Source organism: Anolis carolinensis, chromosome 2 (assembly GCF_035594765.1).
Source record: "Anolis carolinensis isolate JA03-04 chromosome 2, rAnoCar3.1.pri, whole genome shotgun sequence".
NCBI lineage: Eukaryota > Metazoa > Chordata > Lepidosauria > Squamata > Dactyloidae > Anolis > Anolis carolinensis.
In genome coordinates, this window is record NC_085842.1 from 152196299 (window position 1) to 152224127 (window position 27829).

The window sequence follows — 27829 nt, forward strand, 5'->3', positions numbered from 1 at the left end:
AAGGATTGTGGACCGGCCCTCAGCTTAAAAAGTTTGAGGACCCCTGCCTTAGACAAAACAGAGCCTTCCAGGTGTTCTTGGATTTTGGTGCTTGTCAACCTTACCCAACTCAGCCAACGTTGAGGGGATTTACAGATCATCAACATCTCGAGGGCCACTTTGTCCACCCTTGTTTTAGATCTAGTTTCAGTAAAATGTGAATTTCAGGCCTTGATTTAGTAGCAAAACATGTCTTCCTTTACTCTAACATGTCTGCTGGTTGAGAACCAGCATGACATAACAGGTAAAACATCAGAGTAGGACTAGCAAGAAGTGGGTTCAAAGTCCCACTTTGTTGTAATCTGGAAGAATTTCATAGAGTTGCAAGAGGCCACAAGGGCCATCCAGTCCAATCTCATTCTGCCACACAAGAATATACAATATTGGTACTTCTGACAGATAGCAGAAGGAGGCACTACCACACATTGAGGTATATTCCACTATCACACAGCTCTTACCATCAAGACATTCTTCCTAATGTTTAGACGGAACATCTTTTCCTGTAGTTTCTTTATTGTTCATAGGTTTCTTTGCAGACACTTCAAATAACACCCCTAAAGAAAAAGCTTATCAAGTGCAAGTAAAAAAAAAAAAGAATCCTTCTGCTACCATACAGAACCTGTTTCTCCATGGTTGTGACTTTTTCCATCACGATAACAGTTCTGAAATTATAGCTTTGACTGTGTCTTCACCTAATTTGGCATGCTATTGTGTGTTCACACCCCATCTTCTTCCTAGGAACCAAGTTGAATATGCTGGCTGCTATTCTATATGGGAATATGCCAGCTGCTATTCTGTATGATTTTCTCAGCAACCAGTTGGCGGGCAAGGACACCTTAGCTCTTCCTGTGAGTGAGGTGAGAGGGAGAATGCTACTGATAAGACGGCACTTTCAAGAGCCATTGCTCTTGTGAAAGAAAATCCTTTGGAGAAGGCAGTTGTGTGTGCGTGAGATTAAACATGATGAAAAATGATGACTTGTAGAATGCAAAGATGAGAGTCAAGGGCATCTTTCATAAGTTGAATTAAATATAAAAAATCCAGATGATGTAGTATTTAATAATTTTGAAGATATGAATACTTTGGCTGTATTTAGAGGAAGCCAAATATGGCAAACACACACGTATGCCTGTGGTCTGTTGTTCTGGAAACTATGGTTCATTACACACAATGATGCCCATTTCCTTACAAGGGGAGGAAAATAGAGATGTTTGTTCAGTCTTTTTCTCTCTATGAGAGGGTTTCAAACCCATATCCCACCAACTGTAGTATTTTCCACTCTGGCAATCCCACCAATGTGGCCAAATGTAGATATTCTATTCCTTAACTCATCAAATTTGAAGACTTCTATGAGCAATTACTAAGAGTGAGGGCCTTCCTTGATCCACATTTCTGCCACCAATGCAAGGACTTTTTCTTGTTTCCTTATATGACACCAGTGAACACCACCTTATATAGCAGTGGTTCTCAACCTGTGGGTCCCCAGGTGTTTTAGCCTAAAACTCCCAGAAATCCCAGCCAGTTTCTCAACTGTTAGGATTTCTGGGAGTTGAAGGCATAACATCTGGGGACCCACAGGTTGAGAATCACTGTTATATAGTCAGTGCTGTCACTACAAAACACCTTGTCTGAATCAAACCTTTTGTATAGATTGGCCAAAAATGTACAAAAACAAAAATGATATTTCCAAAGTTGAATATAGCAAAGTAAATGTGTATTATATTTAATACACAACACACACTGTCTCACAGCCGTCTTAAACTAACTCAGACCCACCATGCCAAACCAACCAAAACTCTCCTCTCTGACTCCAATCCTAGTCTAACTCCCAACCTTTGTCCTACTCATTGCTTCTTAAACTGTGGGTCCCAACCCCAAATCGGGTCCCCTTGGCTCAATGTTGGAGTCATGAAAAATTTGGTAACAATAAAAGATTTCTAAATGCCACTTAGACATTTTCATGAATCTGTTAGCAACAAGTTGCAGTATTTATGGACTCTACTGAAAATGCTTCATCTGTACTTCATAAAAAAGAAATTCAGCCTTTTTAGCAAGCCTTGCAAATGTAATTTATCAGTAAATGTTTGATTTTTATACCTATTTTCTATATTTGGATGAGGTAAAAGTTATTAGGTGGAAAAGGGGTCACTATTAATAATGCTATTATTTTATGGTTTAATACTGATTCTGTCTTAGTAAACCATTTTAGTGCATCACTTCATAAAATAAAACTATTGCTGCAATACTAGATATGTCTTCATTGGTCTAATATTAGTTTCAGCCTGCATTCCTTCATAATTAAGGGCTAATTTATGTAATGATGTGTTTCGCTATAACATAATCTGCTCATTGCAAATATTTGAACAAGGCATGAGAACCGAGTAAGGTTGCTTTCTTATCATTTATTTTCTTCTTGCTTATTTTGTTACTAACTTTTGTTTGTTATAGTCCCAGTAGCATTGTGAATCTTATTACTGCGATCTTAATCTTATATTATGTAACCTGACAATAAATTAAATCAAGCTAAGCAATAATTTCATCATTGAGTAACTCGGTTCTTTTCTATTGTCCCAAGTGATGCCAACCCAGTCAAAATTGTATTAAAAGCCCATTTATTTCTAATGAACTTTTTTCACACATCACAAATACAGCTTTATCGATATCTGTGCTCACACAGGTAATGCGAAAGTTATATCCTGTGTTTGTGGAATATACTTGTGTTTCAATCTCTTGTTTATACACTGCAGAAACACACTGTCTTGAAAGAAAAATAAAACACCTATCCCCTCATGGATTCCACACACATACATTGGCTAGATTTCTCTCGAACACAAGAGACATTCTGGTAGAATTGAATGCATAACCTCCATTATGCAGGAAGTGAACTGGCTGCCTTTCCATTTGTAAAGGCAGTTTGAAAAGATAAAACGCCTTTATCACAAATTTAACAGTAAAATATATTTCCCCCTCCCCCAGCCATTTTATATCTCCAGCAGATTAGATCACTCCTTTAAAAAAGAAAGCTATTAATCTATGAACTTCCAACTTGTTCTCCCTCCAGAACGCGGAGCCACTGAGATAATTTAAAAGCAGGCACAGGAAACGGGGAAGATTTTTATTTTATTTTATTGCTTTTCATTTGAGGTGAAGATAGCTTCAGCACAGAGCAAATGTTTGGTTTATGCATTTCAGTCGCCTTCTCCTCTGGGATCATGGGCCACTGTTAAAGTGAAAAGCTCAGAAATGTTACTTTTTGGGCTACATCTTCCAGAATTCCCCAGCAAGCCGGGGCACTGGGGATTGTGGGAGTTGTAGTAAAAAAATCATTTTCCAAGGTCTTCATGTGTGCATTTAGTCATATCCAAGCCTAGACAGATACGGACACACTTATATGTATTATTATGTCTGAACTGAGATGGCTGCCTAGCTGCTGCTCTTAAGATATTTCTAAATTTTGATTCTATTGTTGTCTCATCTTGTTCAGAGAGTTTTACAGGGAACCTGGACTTGTAACTTTCTAATGTTTTCTTGCCATATCTTTCCTTCTAATTCTGCCGATGATATCACCCGATACTTGAAAATATTGTCTGCACACTGAGAACAATTGAAACAGAGACAATACTTTCAAACCAGTCTATCAGTTTTAGTTTCTGCAAAACAAAGGAAGACAAAACAATTAGAGCATGGTGCAATTTGTAACTCTAGAAGCCTCCGCCTTGAATGACCCAATAGTCATGCAGACAGTAGACTTCCAATATAATTGTTTTTTGCCTTTTTGGTTTCTAGTTTCACAGGTATGTGGATCTATGGAAAAACACATTAAAACACACACACAAAATCCTTGAAGTCAAACAAGTGTCTTATGTAGCCCTACTCTAGTGTATGCTTAAACAATCTATGCCTAAAATAAGTGCATTTCTTTTTTTCCATTAGTAAATAAAACAATTTATTATCACACTGGCTCAGAAATGTAGTACGGAACTTGAGATTTGTTTAAGTATGAAAACATTAGTTCTAACAAAGATGGTTTTTGGTTTTGTTGCAACTTAGCACCTGATCTTGTAAAATTTGACATGTTTCTGATCCAGTCAGTACATTTTGATGTTCTATCTTTTTAGAAAGACCATTACACTTAAGATTTACTTAGAAGTATATCCTGCTGCATTTCATAGGGTTTATTTGCTAGACCTTACATCAGAACTGGGAAGAATAATCCTTTCAACACATGCTGATTGCACACTGGAATATACAATTAAATATATGTGGTTTGCACAACCAAACATTAATCTCTAAGGGTAGCACCATCTAATGTATAGTTTCACCTCCATAATCTTGAATTGAATGCATTGAAATGTCCAACTTTTTCATAATAGAACCTACGCTTACATTAGACAGAAGCAGGATTCAGTCAATATATGTACAAATAGGTACACGAATATTCCCCTTTTCCATTCAGATTTGGCAGACACTTCCATAAGTGTATACAGAAGTTGTGTCTCAATCCTGTGTCAAATTCATTTGCTTAAGGTGCTTGCTGAGCACATATGCATGGGAGCCATGTGTTGTCATGGTTGATGGATTTCAACGGTTCAAATCCCCACGCAGATTACTGGGTATTTTTGACTAGTCACAATCTTGCAGTTTAGCTTAACCAACAAACCTGTTGTGAAATAAAGTGGGGTGGGAGAATGTTTTATATTGTGTCTTAAACAATATGCAGAGCAGGTTATGAATGTAATCTATAATAAATGAATGTGGAATATAATTATCACCAAGTAAAATACAGTAAAATACAAGTAAAATACAGCCTAAAATGTGTACACCAAATGATATCATTAACACACTATGACCCAAATCCTATTTTAGACTTCTGCCAGATGCACCCCGTCTTGTTCCGATTATCTTGTTCCGATACAGAGGAAGCCTGTGAGGTTGGTGGGAGAAGAAATTCTGGGATCTACATGTCTGTGTGGGGACATGTTCTCGGGTCCTGAGTTTTGTTTTTGTTTTTTTGTTTTGTTTTTGTTTTTGTTTTTTTTGTCCTCCCTTTAAAACCTGCATTTTCATGCTGTGTACAAGCGCCCTGGGTTTACTGGATTTGGGACTAACCAACTGCAGCAACCAGCACACAACTCCAACCTAAACACATAGAGAATAAATCCCATGAAATATAGCAGGATATACTTCTAAGTAAACTTTAAGTGTAATGGTCTTTCTAAAAACATAGAATACCAAAATGTACTGAAAGAATCAGAAATTCACTTATTTTAGGCATAAGATTATAGAATGTATTTGTCCTTTTTCTGTACTCTCTGTACTGAGGACTCAAGCCAAGTAACAGGGTTGCAATATATAAAAATACTTCTTGGCATACATCTAGTTCCCTCAGTTTCAGAAATACCCCCTGGTGGTGATGGGGGAACCAATTAATATACCTAACCCAAGACTTTGCTACATGATGGTATGTCATTAGAGCGGAATGAACCATTTGGGGTTCTGCAACAGATAATATTCCCCCTTCTACTATCCTAGTGTAACTTGCCTGACTGTACTTAATCAGAGTAAAGGGGCCGGGCTGTGGCGCAGCTGGCTAGTAACCAGCTGCTATAAATCACTACTGACCGAGAGGTCATGAGTTCGAAGCCCGGGTGTGATGACTCATGGGCCTTGTAGTCCTGCTCATGACATTGTGATGCCTGATGAAGAAGAAAACTTGGGTTTTTTACCTTCCCAGTCAGAACTGGAATCTTCCCAGCCAGGTTCTTCCCAGCCAGATCTGGGAACCTTGCACCTGCAAGAGAGTTGTGTTCCAGAAGTATGTCAAACAAACCCTGAGCCTACATCTCCTGTGTTTTCTCGCCATGAGTTTTGTAAACAACAGAGAGGTTTGGAAGCGGCCTCGCGCAGGAGTGCTAGAATAGCTGCTAAGAATTTAGCCAATTAAGCCTGCTTTCCGTGAGAATCTTTAAGGAGTCAAACATCTGGTCTCAGAGATTAGCTTTGTTTCTGGTTCCCAGAGAACTGCTCTCGGCGGGAAAGTTAGACTCTATATAGGTGTTTTAACCGCGAAGTAACTTCGCGGAGTCATTTCGTCAGCCTCCGGAGCGAGTTGTGTCTGGACAGCGCGCTCCGTTCCAAGCCTCGTTCCTGTTCAAGCCTTGTCCCTGTTCTCAAGCCTTCGCTCCTGCTTCCCAGCCTTGTTTACCTTCGGACCTTGCCTCGCCTTCCAGGACTAAACCTTGCCTTGTTTCACGGATTTTACCAAGTAATTCCACGGACCTTGTTCTTGTTCCTCGTTACCTTGTGTCACGATTCAAGCCTTGTTTTCAAGTATCAAGTTAATTCCCAGCCTTGCTCAAGTTCATGGACTAAAGGACCTCGTCATCTCCCCTCACCTTGCCTGGCAAGGTGAGTGTTTCGGTTACTGGATTACAACTTTGGCCCTTAATATTGCATATTGGACATTGGTTCTTGGACTAATTTTGACCTTTCCTGAAAGGTCTGCTTCTGGACTAACTTTTACATTTGTTTTTACCAACTTTATATACTCCTTCAATAAAGATAGTAGATAGAGGTTGGCCTCTGTGTATGGTTATTGGTGCCTTGCAGCCTGGGTCCTGACAGTTTGACTCCGCCACCATAAGCACCAATTAACCAAGGCCAGAATGTCTACCGGAGCCGCGCCGGGTGGACAGCCACTTAGCTACACCATCAGCAAGGACGAAGTGGACCGCATCCGTGACAGACTCAACGCGCAGGATGGAGAAATAAAAGGGTTGAGAGAGCGCGGAATCCGCCTCCCGGCCATGGCGTTGCCAACCAAGTTTTCTGGAGAAGCCTCCAAGGTCCAAGTTTTCCGCCGCCAGTGCCAGGCTTACCTAGAGGCCCGTGCCGCCGAGTTTCCCCAAGAAGACATCAAGGTGGCGTGGGTTTACAGTCTTCTAGACGGGCCAGCGGCCAACTGGGCGACGGCACTGTTCGACCAAGCCTCTCCACACCTAAGATCAGCGCAACACTTCTTGGACCACCTTAAGGAGACCTGGGGAATTGAGGACAATTTGGAGGCAGCCGGTCACAAACTCCGCCGCCTCTTTCAAGGAGACAGACCCATGTCTCAGTACATAGCCGAGTTCCGAGTGCTGGCCCACAACACCGGCTGGAACGATGTAGCCCTCAGAGGACAATTTCGGGAGGGTCTCAACATTGAAATGCTGGAGGAAATCTCCAAGGTGGATCCTCCCCACACTCTTGAAGCACTCATTGATCAATGTTTACGGGCTGAAGTCATGATTGCCAACAGGAAACAGTGGGTACGAGGCCAGAGCGGTAGAGCTGGGGCAAAACCCCTCGCTCCCGCCAGCGTTCAGCCGCGTCCAGTGTGGAGACCCCCACCACCATCCCCATACCCCAGAGGGAGCGAGGAGGTGCCGATGCAGTTGGGCAATGTGCGTCCCAGATTAGATGCCGCCGAGAAGGCCCGCCGCCAACGCCTAAACCTCTGTTGGTATTGCGGGAATGGGGGCCACTTCGCCAGAGAGTGCCCAGCCAAAGGGAAGCCCGCCGCCCGTCTTGCGGCGGCGTCCTCCACGGAGACGAAGGCGTCTGAGGCGGCTGGCACACAGCCGGCGGGGGAAGCCAACGACCGGGCGTAGAGAGGCTCGCCAACCCGGTCAAAAAACCCATTCAAGAGCCGCCAACCGGGGTCCTGTTCCTTCTAGTGGTCACCTTATGGTCAGCAAAAAAGGGACCCGTCATGATCCACGCCATGATAGACTCAGGAGCCACCAACAATTTCATTGATAGAGAGTATGCCGACTCTCTGGGATTACAATATCATGACTTCAAGAATGCCCGTGTGGTGCAAGCCATCGATGGCCGCCCTCTCAAGACGGGCCCCGTAAGCCAGTGGTCGGAACCCACCAGGATGTGGATAAGGGAACATATGGAAGAGATTTCCTTCTTTGTTACTGAGGTTCCCCATTTCCCTGTGATTTTGGGGATTCCATGGCTGACACTTCACGACCCAAGCATCTCCTGGTCCAACAGAGAACTGCAGTTTGCTTCAAAGTACTGCCAAAACCATTGCCTCGTAGCCAAGGTCTGCCATGCCACAGACACCGAGCCCATTATCACCTTGCCAAAGAAGTACTCCGAGTATTGGGATGTATTCAATGAAAAAGAAGCCGAAAAATTACCCCCACATAGACCTTATGACTGTGCCATTGACTTGGTGGAGGGGGCCCCGATCCCGCGAGGGCATCTCTACTCCCTGACTGAACCGGAGCAAGAAGCTCTCAGGGAATTCATAGAGACAAACCTTCGCAAGGGATTCATCAGACCCTCTCAATCCCCAGCCGCCTCCCCAGTGATGTTTGTGAAGAAGAAGTCAGGGGAATTACGCTTGGTGGTGGACTACAGAGCATTGAACAATATCACTAAGCGGAACAGCTATCCCCTGCCCTTAATCTCGGATCTACTAGACCGACTTCGAGGAGCCAAGGTCTACACCAAGCTGGACCTACGGGGGGCTTATAACCTAGTTTGCATCAGAGAAGGGGATGAGTGGAAGACCGCCTTCCAGACTAAATTCGGATTATTCGAGTCCCGAGTTATGAATTATGGATTATGTGGAGCTCCCGCAACGTTCCAGCATTTTGTCAATGACATCTTTCAGGATTATCTAGATCGGTTCTTGATCATCTACCTGGACGATTTTTTGGTGTTTTCTAGATCACAATCAGAACATGAGAACCACGTTAAAATGGTGTTACAACGATTGCGGGATCATGGGCTTTATGCCAAGCTGGAAAAATGCGCTTTTGATCTACAAGAGGTAGATTTCCTGGGGTACCGCATCTCGCCTCTAGGGCTCTCCATGGACCCGGCAAAAGTTTCAGCAGTATTGGAATGGCGGGCGCCAACCAACAAGAAAGAGGTGCAGCGATTCTTGGGGTTCGCGAACTATTACCGCAAGTTCATTCCAGATTTTGCCCGCTGGTCTGACCCAATCACCAGCTGCATCCGTGGGAAACAGCCCTTCCGCTGGACTGATCAAGCAGAGAAAGGGTTCCAGCAACTAAAGAAATTATTCACGTCCCAGCCAATCCTTCAGCATCCAGATCCTGAAACCCTTTTTGTTGTGCAAGCGGACGCCTCTGATGTGGCAATTGGAGCTGTACTCCTACAACCGGTGGGAGATCACCTTCATCCTTGTGCCTTTTATTCTCGTCAACTAACCGCACCAGAGAGAAACTATACCATTTGGGAAAAAGAACTATTAGCCATAAAGGCAGCTTTTGAAACTTGGAGACATTGGCTAGAAGGGGCCAAATTTCCCATTGAAGTCCATACTGATCATCGGAATCTAGAACATCTAAGAACTGCCCGCAAGCTAAATCAGAGGCAACAACGTTGGGCTTTATTCTTTGAACGTTTTAACTTCCAGATTCATTATGTAACCCCAGCCCAAACCAAGCAAGCAGACGCCCTGTCACGTAAACCGGAATACGCTGCAGGACGCAAGGAGACCTTTGAATCCCAACTACTACAACCCGAGAACTTTGCCACGCTCACAGTGGGGAACACCAAATCCACTCTCATTGATTCAACTCCCTCTACTCCAGGGCCCCTCTGTGCTCAAGAAATCAGGGCTAGTCAGCAAGCAGATGCCTGGGCGCAGGACCAACTTCGTCAAGGACTGCATTTTCCCTTTTCGCTTAAGGATGGACTGCTTTGCTATAGAAATCATGTTTATATCCCACCAGGACCGGGCAGGGAAAAAGCACTTCGTCTGTGTCATGACTGCAAGCCAGCAGGGCATTTCGGTCTATTTAAAACCATGCATTTGATCCTAAGAGATTTCTGGTGGCCCAAGATCCGTAAGGATGTGGAAAAATATGTCAACACCTGCCCAGTATGCCAGCGCTCCAAGACAAGAAGGGAGAAGCCCTCAGGGCTTTTACACCCCCTTCCTACCCCATCTCGCCCATGGGAAATAATTTCTGCGGATTTTATCACTGACTTACCACCTTCCTGTGAATTTACCACGATCCTAGTGGTGGTGGACCTTTTCACCAAGTTAACCCATTTCATTCCCTGTGAAGGCCTTCCCACGGCCAAAGAGACTGCAGATCTATTCCTTCAACATGTTTTCAGATTACATGGATTGCCCAAGAGTTTGATCACAGACCGTGGATCCCAATTCACCTCTCGTTTCTGGAAGGCACTACAAAAACTATTGGGCATAGACTCTCGTTTATCTTCCGCTCATCATCCCCAAACAGATGGGCAAACGGAGCGCACTAATGCCACTTTGGAACAGTACCTTCGCTGTTATGTAAACTACCAACAGGACAATTGGGCTTCTCTGTTACCACTGTCGGAGTTTGCCTACAACAATGGAGTCCAGGCTTCTACAAAAGAAACGCCGTTCTTTGCAAACTACGGTTTCCATCCACGTTTCTTTCCCCCTGTCATTGAAACTTCAGAAGTTCCCGCAGCAGAGGATTGGCTGCAGGAACTCACAGCGGTGCAACAACTTTTGCTCCAGCAACTGGACCAAGCCAAGGAGGACTATAAACGCCATGCTGACAAACATCGCCAGCCGGGCCCCGAAATCAAGGTAGGAGATCGGGTTTTTCTGTCCACTTGCTTTCTGCCCTCCCATCGCCCTTGCCGGAAGTTAGATGCCCGTTTCATTGGCCCCTATCCAGTGGTGGCGCAATTAAACCCCGTGACTTTCAAACTCCAACTTCCGCGTTCAATGCGCATTCACCCAGTGTTTCACCGCTCCCTGCTCCTTCCGGCGGATGGTGTGCGGCCAGATGTAAACCGGCCGGCCCCCGTCCCTGTTTTGGTGGATGGGGAGGACGAGTTCGAGGTTCAGGACATTTTGGATTCTCGCTTTCACCGCCGCCGCCTGCAATATCTCATTGACTGGGTGGGTTTTGGCCCTGAGGAACGCTCTTGGGAAGACGCCTCCACAGTCCATGCTCCTGATCTAACCCGTCGCTTTCATCAGACCTATCCCGCCAAGCCACGACCTCGCGCCTCGGGGAGAGAGTCCCGGTTTGGGAGGGGGCTTGAGGAGGGGGATAGTGTGATGACTCATGGGCCTTGTAGTCCTGCTCATGACATTGTGATGCCTGATGAAGAAGAAAACTTGGGTTTTTTACCTTCCCAGTCAGAACTGGAATCTTCCCAGCCAGGTTCTTCCCAGCCAGATCTGGGAACCTTGCACCTGCAAGAGAGTTGTGTTCCAGAAGTATGTCAAACAAACCCTGAGCCTACATCTCCTGTGTTTTCTCGCCATGAGTTTTGTAAACAACAGAGAGGTTTGGAAGCGGCCTCGCGCAGGAGTGCTAGAATAGCTGCTAAGAATTTAGCCAATTAAGCCTGCTTTCCGTGAGAATCTTTAAGGAGTCAAACATCTGGTCTCAGAGATTAGCTTTGTTTCTGGTTCCCAGAGAACTGCTCTCGGCGGGAAAGTTAGACTCTATATAGGTGTTTTAACCGCGAAGTAACTTCGCGGAGTCAATTCGTCAGCCTCCGGAGCAAGTTGTGTCTGGACAGCGCGCTCCGTTCCAAGCCTCGTTCCTGTTCAAGCCTTGTCCCTGTTCTCAAGCCTTCGCTCCTGCTTCCCAGCCTTGTTTACCTTCGGACCTTGCCTCGCCTTCCAGGACTAAACCTTGCCTTGTTTCACGGATTTTACCAAGTAATTCCACGGACCTTGTTCTTGTTCCTCGTTACCTTGTGTCACGATTCAAGCCTTGTTTTCAAGTATCAAGTTAATTCCCAGCCTTGCTCAAGTTCATGGACTAAAGGACCTCGTCATCTCCCCTCACCTTGCCTGGCAAGGTGAGTGTTTCGGTTACTGGATTACAACTTTGGCCCTTAATATTGCATATTTGTCAAGACCCAGGCTGCAGAGCACCAATAACCATACACAGAGGCCAGAATCTATCTAATCTCTTTATTGAAGGAATATATAAAGTTAATAAAAACAAGTGTAGAAAATAGTCCAGAATTAGACCTTTCAGGAAAGGTCAGAATTAGTCCAAGAAAGCAATGTCCAATAAGAAATATTAAGGTCCAAAGTTGTAATCCAATAACCGAAACACTCACTTTGCCAAGCAAAGTGAGGGGAGATGACAAGGTCCTTTAGTCCATGAAACTTGAGCGAGGCTAGGAAATAACTTGATACTTGAAACAAGGCTTGAACGTGGAACAAGGTAACTAGGAACAAGAACAAGGTCCGTGGAATAACTTGGTAAAATCCGTGGTACAAGGCAAGGATTGGTCCTGGGAAACAAGGCAAAGTCCGTAGGTAAACAAAGGCTGGGAAGCAAGGCGAAGGCTGGATAGCAAGGCAAGGCTTGAGCGAGAGCGAGGCTTGAATCGGAGCGCGCTGTCCAGACACGACCCGCTCCGTAGGCTGACGAATTGACTCCGCGAAGTTACTACGCGGGTAAAACACCTAAATAGAGTCTAGCTTTCCCGCCGAAGCAGTTCTCTGGGAATCAGAACCGAAAGCTAACTCTGAGACCAGATGTGAGACTCCCCAAAGATTCTCACGAGAAGCAGTCTTAATTGGCCACATTCTTAGCTGCAATCCTTGCACTCCTGCGCGAAGCTGAATCCAAACTTCTCTGTTGTTTACAAAACTCCCGGCGCAAGAATACGGGAGAAGTAGGCTCTGGGCTTGTTTGACATACTTCTGGGAGACAACTTTCTTGCAGGTGCAAGGTTCCCAGATCTGCCTGGGAAAGATCTGGCTGAGAGGAATCCAGTTCAGACTGGGAAGGTAAAAAACCCAAGTTTTCATCTTCATCAGGAATTACAATGTCCTGAGCAGGACTACAAGGCCCATGGGTCATCACACTATCCCCCTCCTCAAGGCCCCTCCCAAACTGGGGCCCTCTCCCCGAGGCGCGAGGTCGTGGTTTGGTGGGATAGGTCTGATGAAAGCGACGGGTTAGATCAGGAGCATGGACTGTGGAGGCGTCTTCCCAAGAGCGTTCCTCAGGGCCAAAACCCACCCAGTCAATGAGATATTGTAGGCGGCGGCGGTGAAAGCGAGAATCCAAAATGTCCTCAACCTCGAACTCCTCCTCCCCATTCATCAAAACAGGAGGGGGGGCCGGTTGGTCTGTATCAGGTCGCACACCATCCGCCGGAAGGAGCAGGGAACGGTGAAACACTGGGTGAATGCGCATTGAACGCGGAAGTTGGAGTTTGAAAGTCACGGGGTTAAGTTGCGCCACCACTGGATAGGGGCCAATGAAACGGGCATCTAACTTCCGGCAGGGGCGGTGGGAGGGCAGGAAGCGAGTGGACAGAAAAACCCGATCTCCTACCTTGATTTCGGGGCCCGGCTGGCGATGTTTGTCAGCGTGGCGTTTATAGTCCTCCTTGGCTTGGTCCAGTTGCTGGAGCAAAAGTTGTTGCACCGCTGTGAGTTCCTGCAGCCAATCCTCTGCTGCGGGAACTTCTGAAGTTTCAATGACAGGGGGAAAGAAACGTGGATGGAAGCCGTAGTTTGCAAAGAACGGCGTTTCTTTTGTAGAAGCTTGAACTCCATTGTTGTAGGCAAACTCAGACAGTGGTAACAGAGAAGCCCAATTGTCCTGTTGGTAGTTTACATAACAGCGAAGATACTGCTCCAAAGTGGCATTGGTGCGCTCCGTTTGCCCATCTGTTTGGGGATGATGAGCTGAAGATAAGCGAGAGTCTATGCCCAATAGTTTTTGTAGTGCCTTCCAAAAACGAGAGGTGAATTGAGATCCACGGTCTGTGACTAAACTCTTGGGCAATCCATGTAGTCTGAAAACATGTTGAAGAAATAGATCCGCAGTTTCTTTGGCCGTGGGGAGGCCTTCACAGGGAATGAAATGGGCTAACTTGGTGAAAAGGTCCACCACCACCAAAATCGTGGTGAATCCACAGGAAGGTGGTAGGTCAGTGATGAAATCCGCGGAAATTATTTCCCATGGGCGAGATGGGGTAGGAAGGGGGTGTAAAAGCCCTGAGGGCTTCTCCCTTCGTATCTTGGAGCGCTGGCATACTGGGCAGGTGTTGACATATTTTTCCACATCCTTGCGGATCTTGGGCCACCAAAAATCCCTTAGGATCAAATGCATAGTTTTAAATAGTCCGAAGTGTCCTGCTGGTTTGCAGTCATGACACAGACGAAGCGCTTTTTCCCTGCCCGGTCCGGGTGGGATATAAACATGATTTCTATAGCAGAGCAGCCCATCTTTAAGCGAAAAGGGGAAGTGCAGACCTTGGCGAAGTTGGTCCTGCGCCCAGGCATCTGCTTGCTGACTAGCCCTGATTTCTTGAGCACAGATGGGTCCTGGAGTAGGGGAAGTTGAACCAATGGGAATGGATTTGGTGTTCCCCACCGTGAGCGTGGCAAAGTTCTCGGGTTGTAGCAGTTGGGATTCAAAGGTCTCCTTGCGTCCTGCAGCGTATTCCGGTTTACGTGACAGGGCGTCTGCTTGCTTGGTTTGGGCTGGGGTCACATAATGGATCTGGAAGTTGAAACGTTCAAAGAATAAAGCCCAACGTTGCTGCCTCTGATTTAGTTTGCGGGCAGTTCTTAGATGTTCTAGATTACGATGATCAGTGTGGACTTCAATGGGAAATTTGGCCCCTTCTAGCCAATGTCTCCAAGTTTCAAAGGCTGCCTTTATGGCCAGTAGTTCTTTTTCCCAAATGGTGTAATTCCTCTCTGGTGTGGTTAGTTGACGAGAATAAAAGGCACAGGGATGGAGGTGATCTCCCACCGGTTGTAAGAGTACAGCCCCAATTGCCACATCAGAGGCGTCCGCCTGCACCACAAAAGGGGTTCCAGGATTTGGGTGCTGTAGAATTGGCTGGGAGGTGAATAGTTTCTTTAGTTGCTGGAACCCTTTCTCTGCTTGATCAGTCCAGCGGAAAGGCTGCTTTCCACGGATGCAGCTAGTGATGGGGTCGGACCAGCGGGCAAAATCTGGAATGAACTTGCGGTAATAGTTCGCGAACCCCAAGAAACGCTGCACCTCTTTCTTGTTAGTTGGCGCCCGCCATTCCAATACTGCTGAAACCTTGGCTGGATCCATGGAAAGCCCTAGAGGCGAGATGCGGTAACCAAGGAAATCTACCTCTTGTAGATCAAAGGCGCATTTTTCCAGCTTGGCATAAAGTCCATGATCCCGCAATCGTTGTAACACCATTTTGACGTGGTTCTCATGTTCTGATTGTGATCTAGAAAACACCAAAAAATCGTCCAGGTAGATTATCAAGAACCTGTCTAGATAGTCCTGAAAAATGTCGTTGACAAAATGCTGGAACGTTGCGGGGGCTCCGCATAAACCGAAATTCATAACTCGGGACTCGAATAATCCGAATTTGGTCTGGAAGGCGGTCTTCCACTCGTCCCCTTCCCTGATGCGAACTAAGTTGTAAGCCCCCCGAAGATCCAGCTTGGTGTAAACCTTGGCTCCTCGAAGCCGATCCAATAGATCCGAGATTAAGGGCAGGGGATAGCTGTTCCGCTTGGTGATATTGTTCAATGCTCTGTAGTCCACCACCAAGCGTAGTTCCCCTGACTTCTTCTTCACAAACATCACTGGGGAGGCGGCTGGGGATTGAGAGGGTCTGATGAATCCCTTGCGAAGGTTTGTCTCTAGGAATTCCCTGAGAGCTTCTTGCTCTGGTTCAGTCAGGGAGTAGAGATGCCCTCGCGGGATCGGGGCCCCCTCCACCAAGTCAATGGCACAGTCATAAGGTCTATGTGGGGGTAATTTTTCGGCTTCTTTCTCATTGAATACATCCCAATACTCGGAGTACTTCTTTGGCAAGGTGATGATGGGCTCGGTGTCCGTGGCGTGGCATACCTTGGCTACGAGGCAATGGTTTTGGCAGTACGGTGAAGCAAACTGCAGTTCTCTGTTGGACCAGGAGATGTTAGGGTCGTGGAGAGTCAGCCATGGAATTCCCAAAATCACAGGGAAATGAGGAACCTCGGTAACAAAGAAGGAAATCTCTTCCATATGTTCCCTTATCCACATCCTGGTGGGTTCCGACCACTGACTTACGGGGCCCGTCTTGAGGGGGCGGCCGTCTATGGCTTGCACCACACGGGCATTCTTGAAATCATGATATTGTAATCCCAGAGAGTCGGCATACTCTCTATCGATGAAATTGTTGGTAGCTCCAGAGTCTATCATGGCGTGGATCATGACGGGTCCCCTTTTTGCTGACCATAATGTGACCACGAGAAGGAACAGGACCCCGGTTGGCGGCTCTTGGATGGATTTTTTGACCGGGTTGGCGAGCCTCTCTACACCCGGTCGTTGGCTTCCCCCGCCGGCTGTGTGCCAGTCGGCTCAGACGTCTTCGTCTCCGTGGAGGACGCCGCCGCAAGACGGGCGGCAGGCTTCCCTTTGGCTGGGCACTCTCTGGCGAAGTGGCCCCCGTTCCCGCAGTACCAGCAGAGGTTTAAGCGTTGACGACGGGCCTTCTCGGCGGCATCTAGTCTGGGACGCACATTGCCCAACTGCATCGGCACCTCCTCGCTCCCTCTGGGGTATGGGGTTGGCGGTGGGGGTCTCCAGACCGGACGTGGCTGAACGCTGGCGGGAGCGGGGGGATTTGCCCCGGCTCTACCGCCCTGGCCTCGAACCCACTGTTTCCTGTTGGCAATCATGACTTCAGCCCGTAAACATTGATCAATGAGTGCCTCGAGGGTCTGGGGAGGATCCACCTTGGAGATTTCTTCCAGCATTTCAATGTTGAGACCCTCCCGGAATTGTCCCCTGAGGGCTACATCGTTCCAGCCGGTGTTGTGGGCCAGCACTCGGAACTCGGCTATATACTGAGACATAGGTCTGTCTCCTTGGAAAAGGCGACGGAGTTTGTGACCGGCTGCCTCCAAATTGTCCTCGATTCCCCAAGTCTCCTTGAGGTGGTCCAAGAAGCGTTGCGCTGATCTTAGGTGTGGAGAGGCTTGGTCGTACAGTGCCGTCGCCCAGCTGGCCGCTGGCCCGTCTAGAAGACTGTAAACCCATGCCACTTTGATGTCTTCTTGGGGAAACTCGGCAGCACGGGCCTCTAGATAAGCTTGACATTGGCGACGGAAGACATGAACCTTAGAAGCTTCTCCAGTAAACTTGGTTGGCAACGCCATGGCCGGAAGACGAATTCCGCGTTCCTTCAAACCCCTTATTTCTCCATCCTGTGCATTGAGCTTATCACGGATTCGGTCCACCTCCTCCTTGTCGATGGTGTAGGTAATCGGCTGGCCGCTCGGCCCAGGTACGACTCCGGTAGACATTCTGGCCGAGGTTAATTGGTGCTTAGGGTGGCGGAGTCAAACTGTCAAGACCCAGGCTGCAGAGCACCAATAACCATACACAGAGGCCAGAATCTATCTAATCTCTTTATTGAAGGAATATATAAAGTTAATAAAAACAAGTGTAGAAAATAGTCCAGAATTAGACCTTTCAGGAAAGGTCAGAATTAGTCCAAGAAAGCAATGTCCAATAAGAAATATTAAGGTCCAAAGTTGTAATCCAATAACCGAAACACTCACTTTGCCAAGCAAAGTGAGGGGAGATGACAAGGTCCTTTAGTCCATGAAACTTGAGCGAGGCTAGGAAATAACTTGATACTTGAAACAAGGCTTGAACGTGGAACAAGGTAACTAGGAACAAGAACAAGGTCCGTGGAATAACTTGGTAAAATCCGTGGTACAAGGCAAGGATTGGTCCTGGGAAACAAGGCAAAGTCCGTAGGTAAACAAAGGTTGGGAAGCAAGGCGAAGGCTGGATAGCAAGGCAAGGCTTGAGCGAGAGCGAGGCTTGAATCGGAGCGCGCTGTCCAGACACGACCCGCTCCGTAGGCTGACGAATTGACTCCGCGAAGTTACTACGCGGGTAAAACACCTAAATAGAGTCTAGCTTTCCCGCCGAAGCAGTTCTCTGGGAATCAGAACCGAAAGCTAACTCTGAGACCAGATGTGAGACTCCCCAAAGATTCTCACGAGAAGCAGTCTTAATTGGCCACATTCTTAGCTGCAATCCTTGCACTCCTGCGCGAAGCTGAATCCAAACTTCTCTGTTGTTTACAAAACTCCCGGCGCAAGAATACGGGAGAAGTAGGCTCTGGGCTTGTTTGACATACTTCTGGGAGACAACTTTCTTGCAGGTGCAAGGTTCCCAGATCTGCCTGGGAAAGATCTGGCTGAGAGGAATCCAGTTCAGACTGGGAAGGTAAAAAACCCAAGTTTTCATCTTCATCAGGAATTACAATGTCCTGAGCAGGACTACAAGGCCCATGGGTCATCACAATATTGGACATTGGTTCTTGGACTAATTTTGACCTTTCCTGAAAGGTCTGCTTCTGGACTAACTTTTACATTTGTTTTTACCAACTTTATATACTCCTTCAATAAAGATAGTAGATAGAGGTTGGCCTCTGTGTATGGTTATTGGTGCCTTGCAGCCTGGGTCCTGACACCGGGTCGGGTTAAGCCTCCGACCATTTAAAAAAAAAATAGCCCCGGCTTGCTGTTGACCTAGCAGCCCCGAAAGACAGTTGCATCTGTCAAGTAGGGAAAATTTAGGTACGCTTTATGCGGGAGGCTAATTTAACTAATCTACAACACCATAAAACTGCTCACGAGGAAAAGAAGAGGAAGAACAGCCACCAATGGATGGTGAAGCAACAGCTCCCCCTGTGGCCAGAATCGTGAAGCTGGAAAGATGTTTAAAATGCCTCTGTGTCTGTCTAACAAAACTGAATGTTGTTTGTCTGTTGGCATTGAATGTTTGCCATATATGTGTTCATTGTAATCCGCCCTGAGTCCCCTTCGGGGTGAGAAGGGCGGAATATAAATACTGTAAATAAATAAATAAATAAATAAATAATCCATTTATAACCATATGAGTCAGATCTCTGAGCTTGGAATTTCTGAGGTGTGTTGAAGAAACAAGGGCTTCCACATTATTCCTCACAATGTCAGCCAATAGAAAATTAAGTACATGTATGTGTGTGTATACACACACACACCCTTTATTATGGTCCATGGACCCGCAACTGTTAAGTGGAGTTTACATACAGGAGTTTACAAACCATTCAAAACCGGAGAAATGTGATAAACAGACACATACTACACAAAGTCAGGTAATACCCTGATTGGAGACTAGGCTCTTTCTCAGCCTTGCTGCCACTGCAAGGAACTTTGCCACTGTGAGGCATAGTCAAACAATCGGGTCAGGATTGGGTGTATGAGTTGACCTCGTTTGGGCTGAGTATACTATACATTTGTTAAGACATTGTGTGCCACGTTTCTGGCAGCTTCTTTTCTGGAAGACCATCTTATGTGTTGGGTGCATACTCAACTCTAAACCCTTTCTTCATTCCTTTCAGAGCCATCACCCTGGAGAACACTCTTGTTATCCTATCAACAGTGGCCCCTGATGCTGGAAGGTACTATGTGCAGGCTGTAAATGACAAGAACGGAGACAATAAAACCAGCCAACCTATCACACTCACCGTGGAGAGTAAGTACCACTCAGGGTGGGGTGGGAGAGACCCTTAACTTAAAAGCTGAGTTTCATAGACAAGGTTTCCAAACATTTAGGAATGGGAAGGTAAGGGTTCCCATCTTCCCATGGGATAATACATGATGAAACCTGGCTGTTGTTCAAGGTCTGATGGAAGCAGCCATTGAGTTCTATAAGATCCTCACAAATAGCTTGGATTTATAACCCTGCAGTATCCTCCATATCCATGAGGGTTATGTTCCTGAACTTCATACGTGAAACCATCTAAAACAGCCAATTTTATTGAAATTAAGGAATTTTAGCCTGAGGAAAAATACCATAGATTTGTGCTTAGAGAATCTATAAAATGCTTACCAGGGCCATATTTTGTCAGGATTTAGATACAGGGTCCATACTGTACTTGCATTTATTAATGTTGAGCCTATGCATCTGTTTATCTGTATGGTCCTTTCTTTGGAACAGTTGAAGCCATCCACAATTTCTGCTTAAGCCTTTTGTCACAAGCCTAGACACACTGACTTGCAAATAGGTCCCCATAGACTTGTCAGAGAGACATGCATAGGACTGAGCTGCCTGTCACAATTCTGCTGCTATTTATCATTAGCACTTTGCACTTTGTAAATCCAGAGTATTTTCCTACCACTCAAAAGTTTATTTCCCAGTAACATTATATTGCAAATTTCATAGTTCTAGTGGCTTAAACTTAGTTGTGAATTTTCCTTGCCCAGGTCATTGGCATGAACCTTACAGGAATGTCCAACCCTCAACCCACCAGATCATGATTATAGGAAATTCCTCTTCCTAAGACCAAGGGAAGCTTACAATAATTGTAGATCAGGGAAGTCAACATGTGGTCATTAAGACATTCTTGGACTGTATCTCCTACCATCCTTCACTATTGACTGTGATGGCTAGTACAGATAAGAGTTACAGTCTAACAACATCTGGAGGGCCACACATTCTCTCATCCTTTTCTGGATGGTTGAGTCACTTTCTACATGAGCATGTCACTTAGGAGTGCAAGCCTATGGGTGTTTATTGAAGAAAAAGTACCAGACTATTCAGTGGGGGTGACCTCAAGGTAGATAGGCATGTGACTGCAATCTGAGTCTGTCACTGACTTATCAATCTGTTCCTGTGGGGGCCATGAGGGCCCTATGAATAAATAACTCTTTGAAACTTACGTTAGCCCAGCAAGCCACATCTGATAGTGAGAAAGGCTGAGGGTGTAGCAAATACCTTGGTTGCTTTTCACAAAGACCAGCATGTCCCTGAAGCCCAACATGCAACTAGTATTTCTTTGCATATGACTTTTCAGTTGCTTTTCGTGGCTCAGACTCAAATTTAGTTTGCTGTGTGTCTCTGGCAAAGCATCAGCTGGTGCTGACTAAACATTTTTGCTGGCTCCAAATTTATTTAGGCACTTTGGACCAGAGCTCCAAGAGCTCAGGCATTCTAATTACATCACGTTAGATTCATCCCCGTTCCATGCTCCCCATACTATCCAGACAATGTTAATCATGGCACGCAATATGGGAATAGTGATATGGAGACAACATCAGTAATCAGCTCTTCACTCTGAAGGAATCCTCACAACACATGTGGAATCTACGCGAATCAGCCTGAGTCCCTCCAGATGATGTTTACTTCACAGCTGTTTTATGCTTCCTAGACTTGCCTTTATATCCCCCTCCCTCTTCTATGCCCCATTAATCTGGAGTGTTGTACCTCCGTGTGCAATAAACACCATAGTGCACGCCTTTATGGATTCAGCTATATCAGCAGCTTTGCAATTCCAGCCAAAGCATGGAGGGGGTCGGGTTGTAGGGTTTATCACTGCAATTATTTTGCTTTATTCACTCATCCTGTTTTTGCTGCTGCTTCTATTCTTGCTCTTTTTCCCTCTTGAATTTCATTTGCTGATGGGGGAGCAGGTGACAGATCTCTGTAGAATTTCATGGTGGATATTGGCTCTTCCAAGAGCTTTGAAGATGTATGCAAAGGCTAATATTCTATTGTCTAAGATATAGACAATAGCTTCTTATGTTATATAAGTAAAGGGGGAGAAATTTCCTCACAGTATCCCAAGGAGAGACAGCATATTTGTGTCCATTGGCCACAATAGTTTCTCTCTTCCCTGGAAGCTGACCACAGACCACCACTTTAAGTATCAGTTGTCCCAGGCAACTCCATCTTGTTGACTTGTTGAGAGATTTCAGATAAATGTCATCCCCCCCACACACACACACACACACACCAAGGTGATATTGCTGCTTCCATCCTCATTGACTTTATGGGAGGTTTGACTCAAAAGCTGGAAACAAAACAGGATGCCTTGGAGTAGCACTTGACATGGGAGAGGCACAGGGGTGGGGAGAAATCACGCTTGTCTGCTCCTTGCCGCTGTTACTACTTCATTCATTAGGACCGATTAATTCCTCTCTTGATTAAAGAATGCTCTTTAAGGGTGAAGTGGGATGGAGAGATCAAGAGCACAACAGGAAAATAAGAGAGTGGTGAACTTGGGAATTGGGCAGATAAATGACAATAACTGGCTGGCAAGCCCAAACGGCTGCAATTCCTGGCCATGTTCAAGATCTGTTGGCTGAGTAATTTTGGCCTACTGGTATGACTGTGCTCATACTACCTAGACCATGAAGCAGAGTAATGCAGGTTTTGTTCTAGTGATGAGAAATAAATAGCAAGAAAGCAGATTGGGACAGGCATTTCAAATCACATTATTCTTTTTTTGTTGTTTTTATTATTTGTATACTAATTCTGTTTCAGTTGATCATGATCAGGGCACTGGAGTCCCATCTTCTCACCATTAAATATCATTTATCAACTTCTAAAATGTCACCAGTCATTGTGTCCTTAAAGTTGAAAATGGGAGTTTTGCAGCCATTAAACAGTGTTTCTGTGTTTCCACCAAATTATGTCATGCCTACAGGTCTGGGTTTAGTTATGGATAAACTTAGGGCAAAAGAGGTATCATACAGGAATGGGTTTTAGCATAGCAGAACAACGGGCACAAATCAGTGTTATATGGATAAGTGCTCTGCTTGAACAATGAGCTTTCTCTTACTCTCCTATCCACAGCTCAGAAATATACTATGGAGAGCTGACCTTTTAGATTTTGTTATTGGAAGCAGTTGGTTACATGGAAAATCACTGTTGGAATTTTCTAAAATAATTATGGAAGAATAATGTGTAATTTATTTTCAGCTATAGTTCCCAGAGCCCCACCTCCAGCCAAGATTCTGGGGGTTGTTACCTCCAAAGTAGGTTTTCTGATCTCTTGATTGAGACATTATAGTGACATGGCTAATGAGGATGTTGGTAGTCTGGATAGTAGTAGTAGTAGTAGTAGTAGTAATTTTATTTCTTATTTCACTAGTATGGCACTGGTTTCAGGTGTGATGACTATGAATGAATAAGCCCTAATACAACGTGAATCCAAACTATCTGAAAGACTGTATTCTCCCATACAAGTATCATTTAGCCTTGACCTTCTAGGGTGAGCGTATTCAGAAAAGCTTGGCTGATGGTTGAAGAATAACTTCTTAACATTTGAAATCCAAACTGTACTTAATGGCTACTGCTTACTGCAAATATTAGTATCCCATTGCCAAGGACAACTGGATAGTCCTCAATTATCTGGTTGCCTAGAAGAAAGAAAAGAAGTTCATTCCTACTGACTCTGAATGTTCCACTTCAAAAATAAAACTTGTGCCAACATCTGTTCATCTTTCTTCAGATGTAGGTGGCCCAGCAGATCCCATTGCACCAACCATTATTATCCCACCACGCAACACCAGCGTAGTATCTGGCACATCAGAAGTGACCCTTGAGTGTGTGGCTAATGCAAGGTAAGTCTCTACCTGACTGCCATCCTCTGCATACAACTGAAAAAATTTAGCTGCTAGAACTTTGAAGGTGGTCATATATGATCAGCTGCAAATTTGCTTTTCCATGGAGCATCAAATCCATAATACATCCTGTCTCATGGACACCTTCAGAAGTGAGCTGTAATCTATGAATACAAAACTATGCTCTGGTAAATGGCCTTTTTTAGACCACCCAAAGTCCTCTGCTCAGGGACAACTGTTAGCTTCCAGGTCAGTGTAGTGGGGAATCACCTCTGGGTTTTAATCCAGAATTTAAAAGAGCTGTCTTGTAAATGCTGATGGATCCTCCAACCTGGTTACTTTCTTTAAAGTTTAGACTAAACATCTAAAAACAGTTATCGTTGCTGAACTATATCTAGGAGGTAGCTCACTCTCAGAAACATCCATGCACCATCCTCTCCCACCTGGAAGTTTAGATGTCCCCAGCCTCCAGTGATTCTAGATATTCTGGGGAGCATGTCACACAATGCAGTCTGCCAAGGGAATGGAACCCAATGACCCCAATGAGGGAGAAATGCTCTCCACTGGCACCAAAAGGTCATCATGTCTTGTCATTTTGTAACAATATAAAAAGTTTAATCTCTCTTCTACCCTCCTTGATGTAAGTTGACATTCAAATGCATTTACATTTGATTTAAGATATTTGCTGTGAATTTCCCCTGGACTGCTGAGAGATATTTGGGGTCTTGTTTGTTACGTGATGACACTGGCCCCACCTCTCATAGGCTTCTCTGCTAACCAGGCCACTGATCAAGCTGCACATTGTCTGGAAGAAGGGCGGTGTCCCTGTGTCCACTGGTATCAGCGACTTTAACCGGCGCCTGACCATTCTCAACCCCTCACTGAGTGACAGTGGCTACTATGAGTGTGAAGCAGTGCTGCGCAGTAGCAGTGTCCCCTCTGTGGTTCGAGGAGCCTACCTCTCTGTGTTGGGTAAGTAGGGCATGGGAGGGAACTGGGTTGCCAGCTCTGGTGGGCAAACAGAATCACTGCCCCATCTGTGCACTTGCTGCAGCCATAAGAAGATGCACTAAGTCACTTTCCCAGTCTGTTGCTGAAATCAAGAAGCTTGTTGTGATAGGCTTGACCATAGGCACCATTAGATCTATAGGGGAAAAGTAATTAGTACAAAATACACACAGAGAGAGAAGAATCAGCAAAATATTTATCTTGGGCAAGCTACACATTCTCAGCCTAATAGGTAGGTAAAGGCGAGCTTCAAGAAAATTGCATGAGAGAGTTGCTGTCAACTTGAAGGTATAACAATAGCAGAGTCAAACCATTGCACTTATTGCTATCTCTCCTGATTAACAACCAGTCTCGGGCAGGTAGACATTCGACTTGATTCTACATTCTCTTTGGCCAGAGACTCTAAAGACTGGATTTGGAATCTTCTATATGCATAAGTGCTTTGCTTCTGAGTTATGGCACCTCTATTATTCATGGATAAGTTCTACTAACACTTTGGAGTGAATGAGTTTTGATCTCTCCTGTTTGTCTCCATACAGAACCACCTCAGTTTACCAAGGAACCAGAGAGACACATTACAGCTGAGATGGAGAAGGTAGTTCAGATTCCATGCCAGGCCAAAGGTAACTTTCTCAATTTGTTCGTTTTATTATGGGTCTTTTTGATCAATTGAGCTTCAAGTGAGGGCATGTACTCCTTGCAATTCTAACGCCACCTTTGCTAGAAATACAATTAGAACATGTAAATTATCCACCAGAATTACATCCTGAAAATTTCAACATAACAAGGGGTTGCAAATTGCTCTTTCCTACCCTGTTCACAGTCTTCCCTGCCTTTTACACACATTTTTATGGGGGAAAGAACTTTCGCATAAAGATAAGCAAATCCCCCCCCCCCCCCGTCAAGCGGCAAAGATAACCTTGAAGAAATGATTTGAACAAAACAAGTATGACATGCTGACATATGCCTGAGTCTGCAGACAGTCTTAGACAAGGAGCCCAATGGTAGATGGCAACACTATTCACAGCAGCTGAAATTATGTCGAGGTTTGTGCTCTTTCTGATGGGAGCAGAGTATTTCAGCAATGAAACTGTGAACTGAAATTGCAAGATGCTGGCCTGAGTTTGAGATTGCTGCAGACATTTTCTAAGAATAGTCTGGCCAGCCTCCATAGTTCCCAAAGGATATTGCAGAGGATTAAAATGTAATTATTTATTATTTACTTACATACTTATTCTGTACATTTGCATATATTGCCCTTCAATGAATAATTTCCAGAATGCTTAGCAATATAAAAGGATATAGAATATACATTAAAGCAACTGGCATAATCAAAGCTGCAATAAAGGAGTTAGATGTTAAAAGAGATCTCTGAAGATGTTAAAGGTATGGCAGTTGGAGGACTTAAGTCCTTCCTTGGTATTGGAAAAGAATCAAATCCATTAAAGCAAGAGTGAGCAAAGTGAACCCTGGGCTGTATGCAGCCCTGAATTCCTCTTCTGCATCCTTCAGTTTTCACTTCCTGGTATATTCCTGCAAGCATTCACAGATTCCAAAAATTTCAAAATCATTCTTAGGCCCATTTTTGGCCCCCAAATCTCTGGAAGAGGGCTAAAACCATGGTAGAATACAACAGTTTTGCTTCCCTGCCCTTCCTAACTACGCAACCCTTTCACGCACATATAAAGGCTGAATAATAGCTGAAAATGAAAATGCAAGTGACAATACATTGTCTAATTTCATTTGCAAATCCATCTGTTTGATCGACAGTAGATACCCTTTGCCCCTATGGTTTTTCAGGCTATAGGGCTATACAAACGAAAGTCAAACCTTATTCAAGAAATGTGTCTGCTAGGATGACTCTTAGCCTAAAACAGTGTACAGGGTTGTGGGAATTCAGTCATATGAAATCCTTTTAGGAGGCAGGTACACACAAAACTTAGCTTTGACAAACTGACTACATATATATTAGATCCCTTTTCCGTTCACTCTGGCCCCATCTACATTGCTATATAATGAATTTTACATTCCATCTTATTTATTGTGGCTTGTTTTATATTTTGTGATTTAAATTGTTTGACTTGTTATATGTTTTATTATTATTTATGTTATTGTTTTATTGTAAGCCGCTCCAAGTCCCTTTGGGAGATGGGAGTTGGGATATAAATAAAACTTCATTCATTCATTCATTCATTCATTCTCATAATGCGGTTTAGCTTCATTGAACTGTATTATATGGCAGTGTAGACTCATATAATGCAGTTCAATGCAGTTAAACTGTATTATAAAAATATGTTATATGGCAGTGTAGATGGGGCAACTGACTATGAAATTCCTCTCCAGCAAGAACAGGCCAGCCCCATCCCTTCTGGCTTTCTGGTCAGTTAAGACACTTATTTTCCTTTGCCTTTGAAGCTTCAGATTCAAAGGTGCCTGTTATGGCTATTTTTAAAACTGCTTCTCTGTTTTAGAGCTATTTTTAGAGAAGTCTGGAGTGTGCTATTTGATTTTTAGTTATTTTTGGTAGCATTTTTATCCACAACACATCATCCCAGGGTCTTAGTGGGTCAAGTGGTGATATATGTGTCATAGATGGATGGATAGAAATGTCATCTCTGACCAAGCTTTTTTCCCTTTTCCTTTTGAAGTTTCAGCTAATTCAAATAGGTTTACAATGCACTTAAAACTTTCAATGAAGAAACATTATTTTGCTTTGCAGGTGTGCCTCCACCCCGTATGTTTTGGTACAAGGATGCAGTGTTACTTGCTGTGGAAAGACTTGCACGTTTCCAGCTCCTTGCCAATGGGAGCCTGCAGATCAGTGGATTAGTGCCAGATGACACAGGCATGTTCCAGTGTTTTGCCCGCAATGCTGCTGGCGAAGTGCAGTCCTCCACATACCTGGCTGTCACCAGTAAGTGTTCAGTAAATGACTTATTTTGCCTTTGCTTTTAAAGGAAAGCAAAGAAGGGTTGGATGCTCATTTCCCTTTTGGTTTTGATTGGAGTGTGCCACCATTCACAAAACTCAGATATGGGAGAAAGCAAAAAAGACAACTTCTCTGGGTTTGCCTCCTAGAATTTTTCATGGGGCCTACCACTAGATTGTGCTGTCTGTGAGTTGCTGTAGGTGAATGAGGAAGCCTGTGTTATTGTAGAAAATGAAATGGAGTTAAAAGCTATACAAGTCTAGGTTGTAGTTACCCTGCAGTGTACCATGGGATGTGGCTGATGGAGCTAATTGGGCTGAAAAAAGGAGGAGAAACAATGAGAAGCATTCTTTCAAAAACTTGATCAACAAGAGGTTTCTTTGTGTTCTAGGGAGAGAGAAAAAACATATATTATGCAGTGATAGGCTCATTTG

At 44.8% G+C, this 27829-nt stretch overlaps 1 protein-coding gene across 8 annotated transcripts in view; it reads left to right on the forward strand.

Moving 5' to 3' along the window:
* sdk2 (sidekick cell adhesion molecule 2) overlaps positions 1-27829 on the forward strand; it is a 412574-nt gene that overhangs the window by 309291 nt on the left and 75454 nt on the right. For all 8 annotated transcript variants that reach the window (XM_062970845.1, XM_062970848.1, XM_062970846.1 and 5 more), the window contains 5 exons: positions 19453-19586; positions 23347-23458; positions 24240-24430; positions 25006-25089; positions 27186-27380. In XM_062970845.1, coding sequence (XP_062826915.1) covers positions 19453-19586; positions 23347-23458; positions 24240-24430; positions 25006-25089; positions 27186-27380 — 716 coding nt within the window. The remainder of the gene's footprint in view (positions 1-19452; positions 19587-23346; positions 23459-24239; positions 24431-25005; positions 25090-27185; positions 27381-27829) is intronic.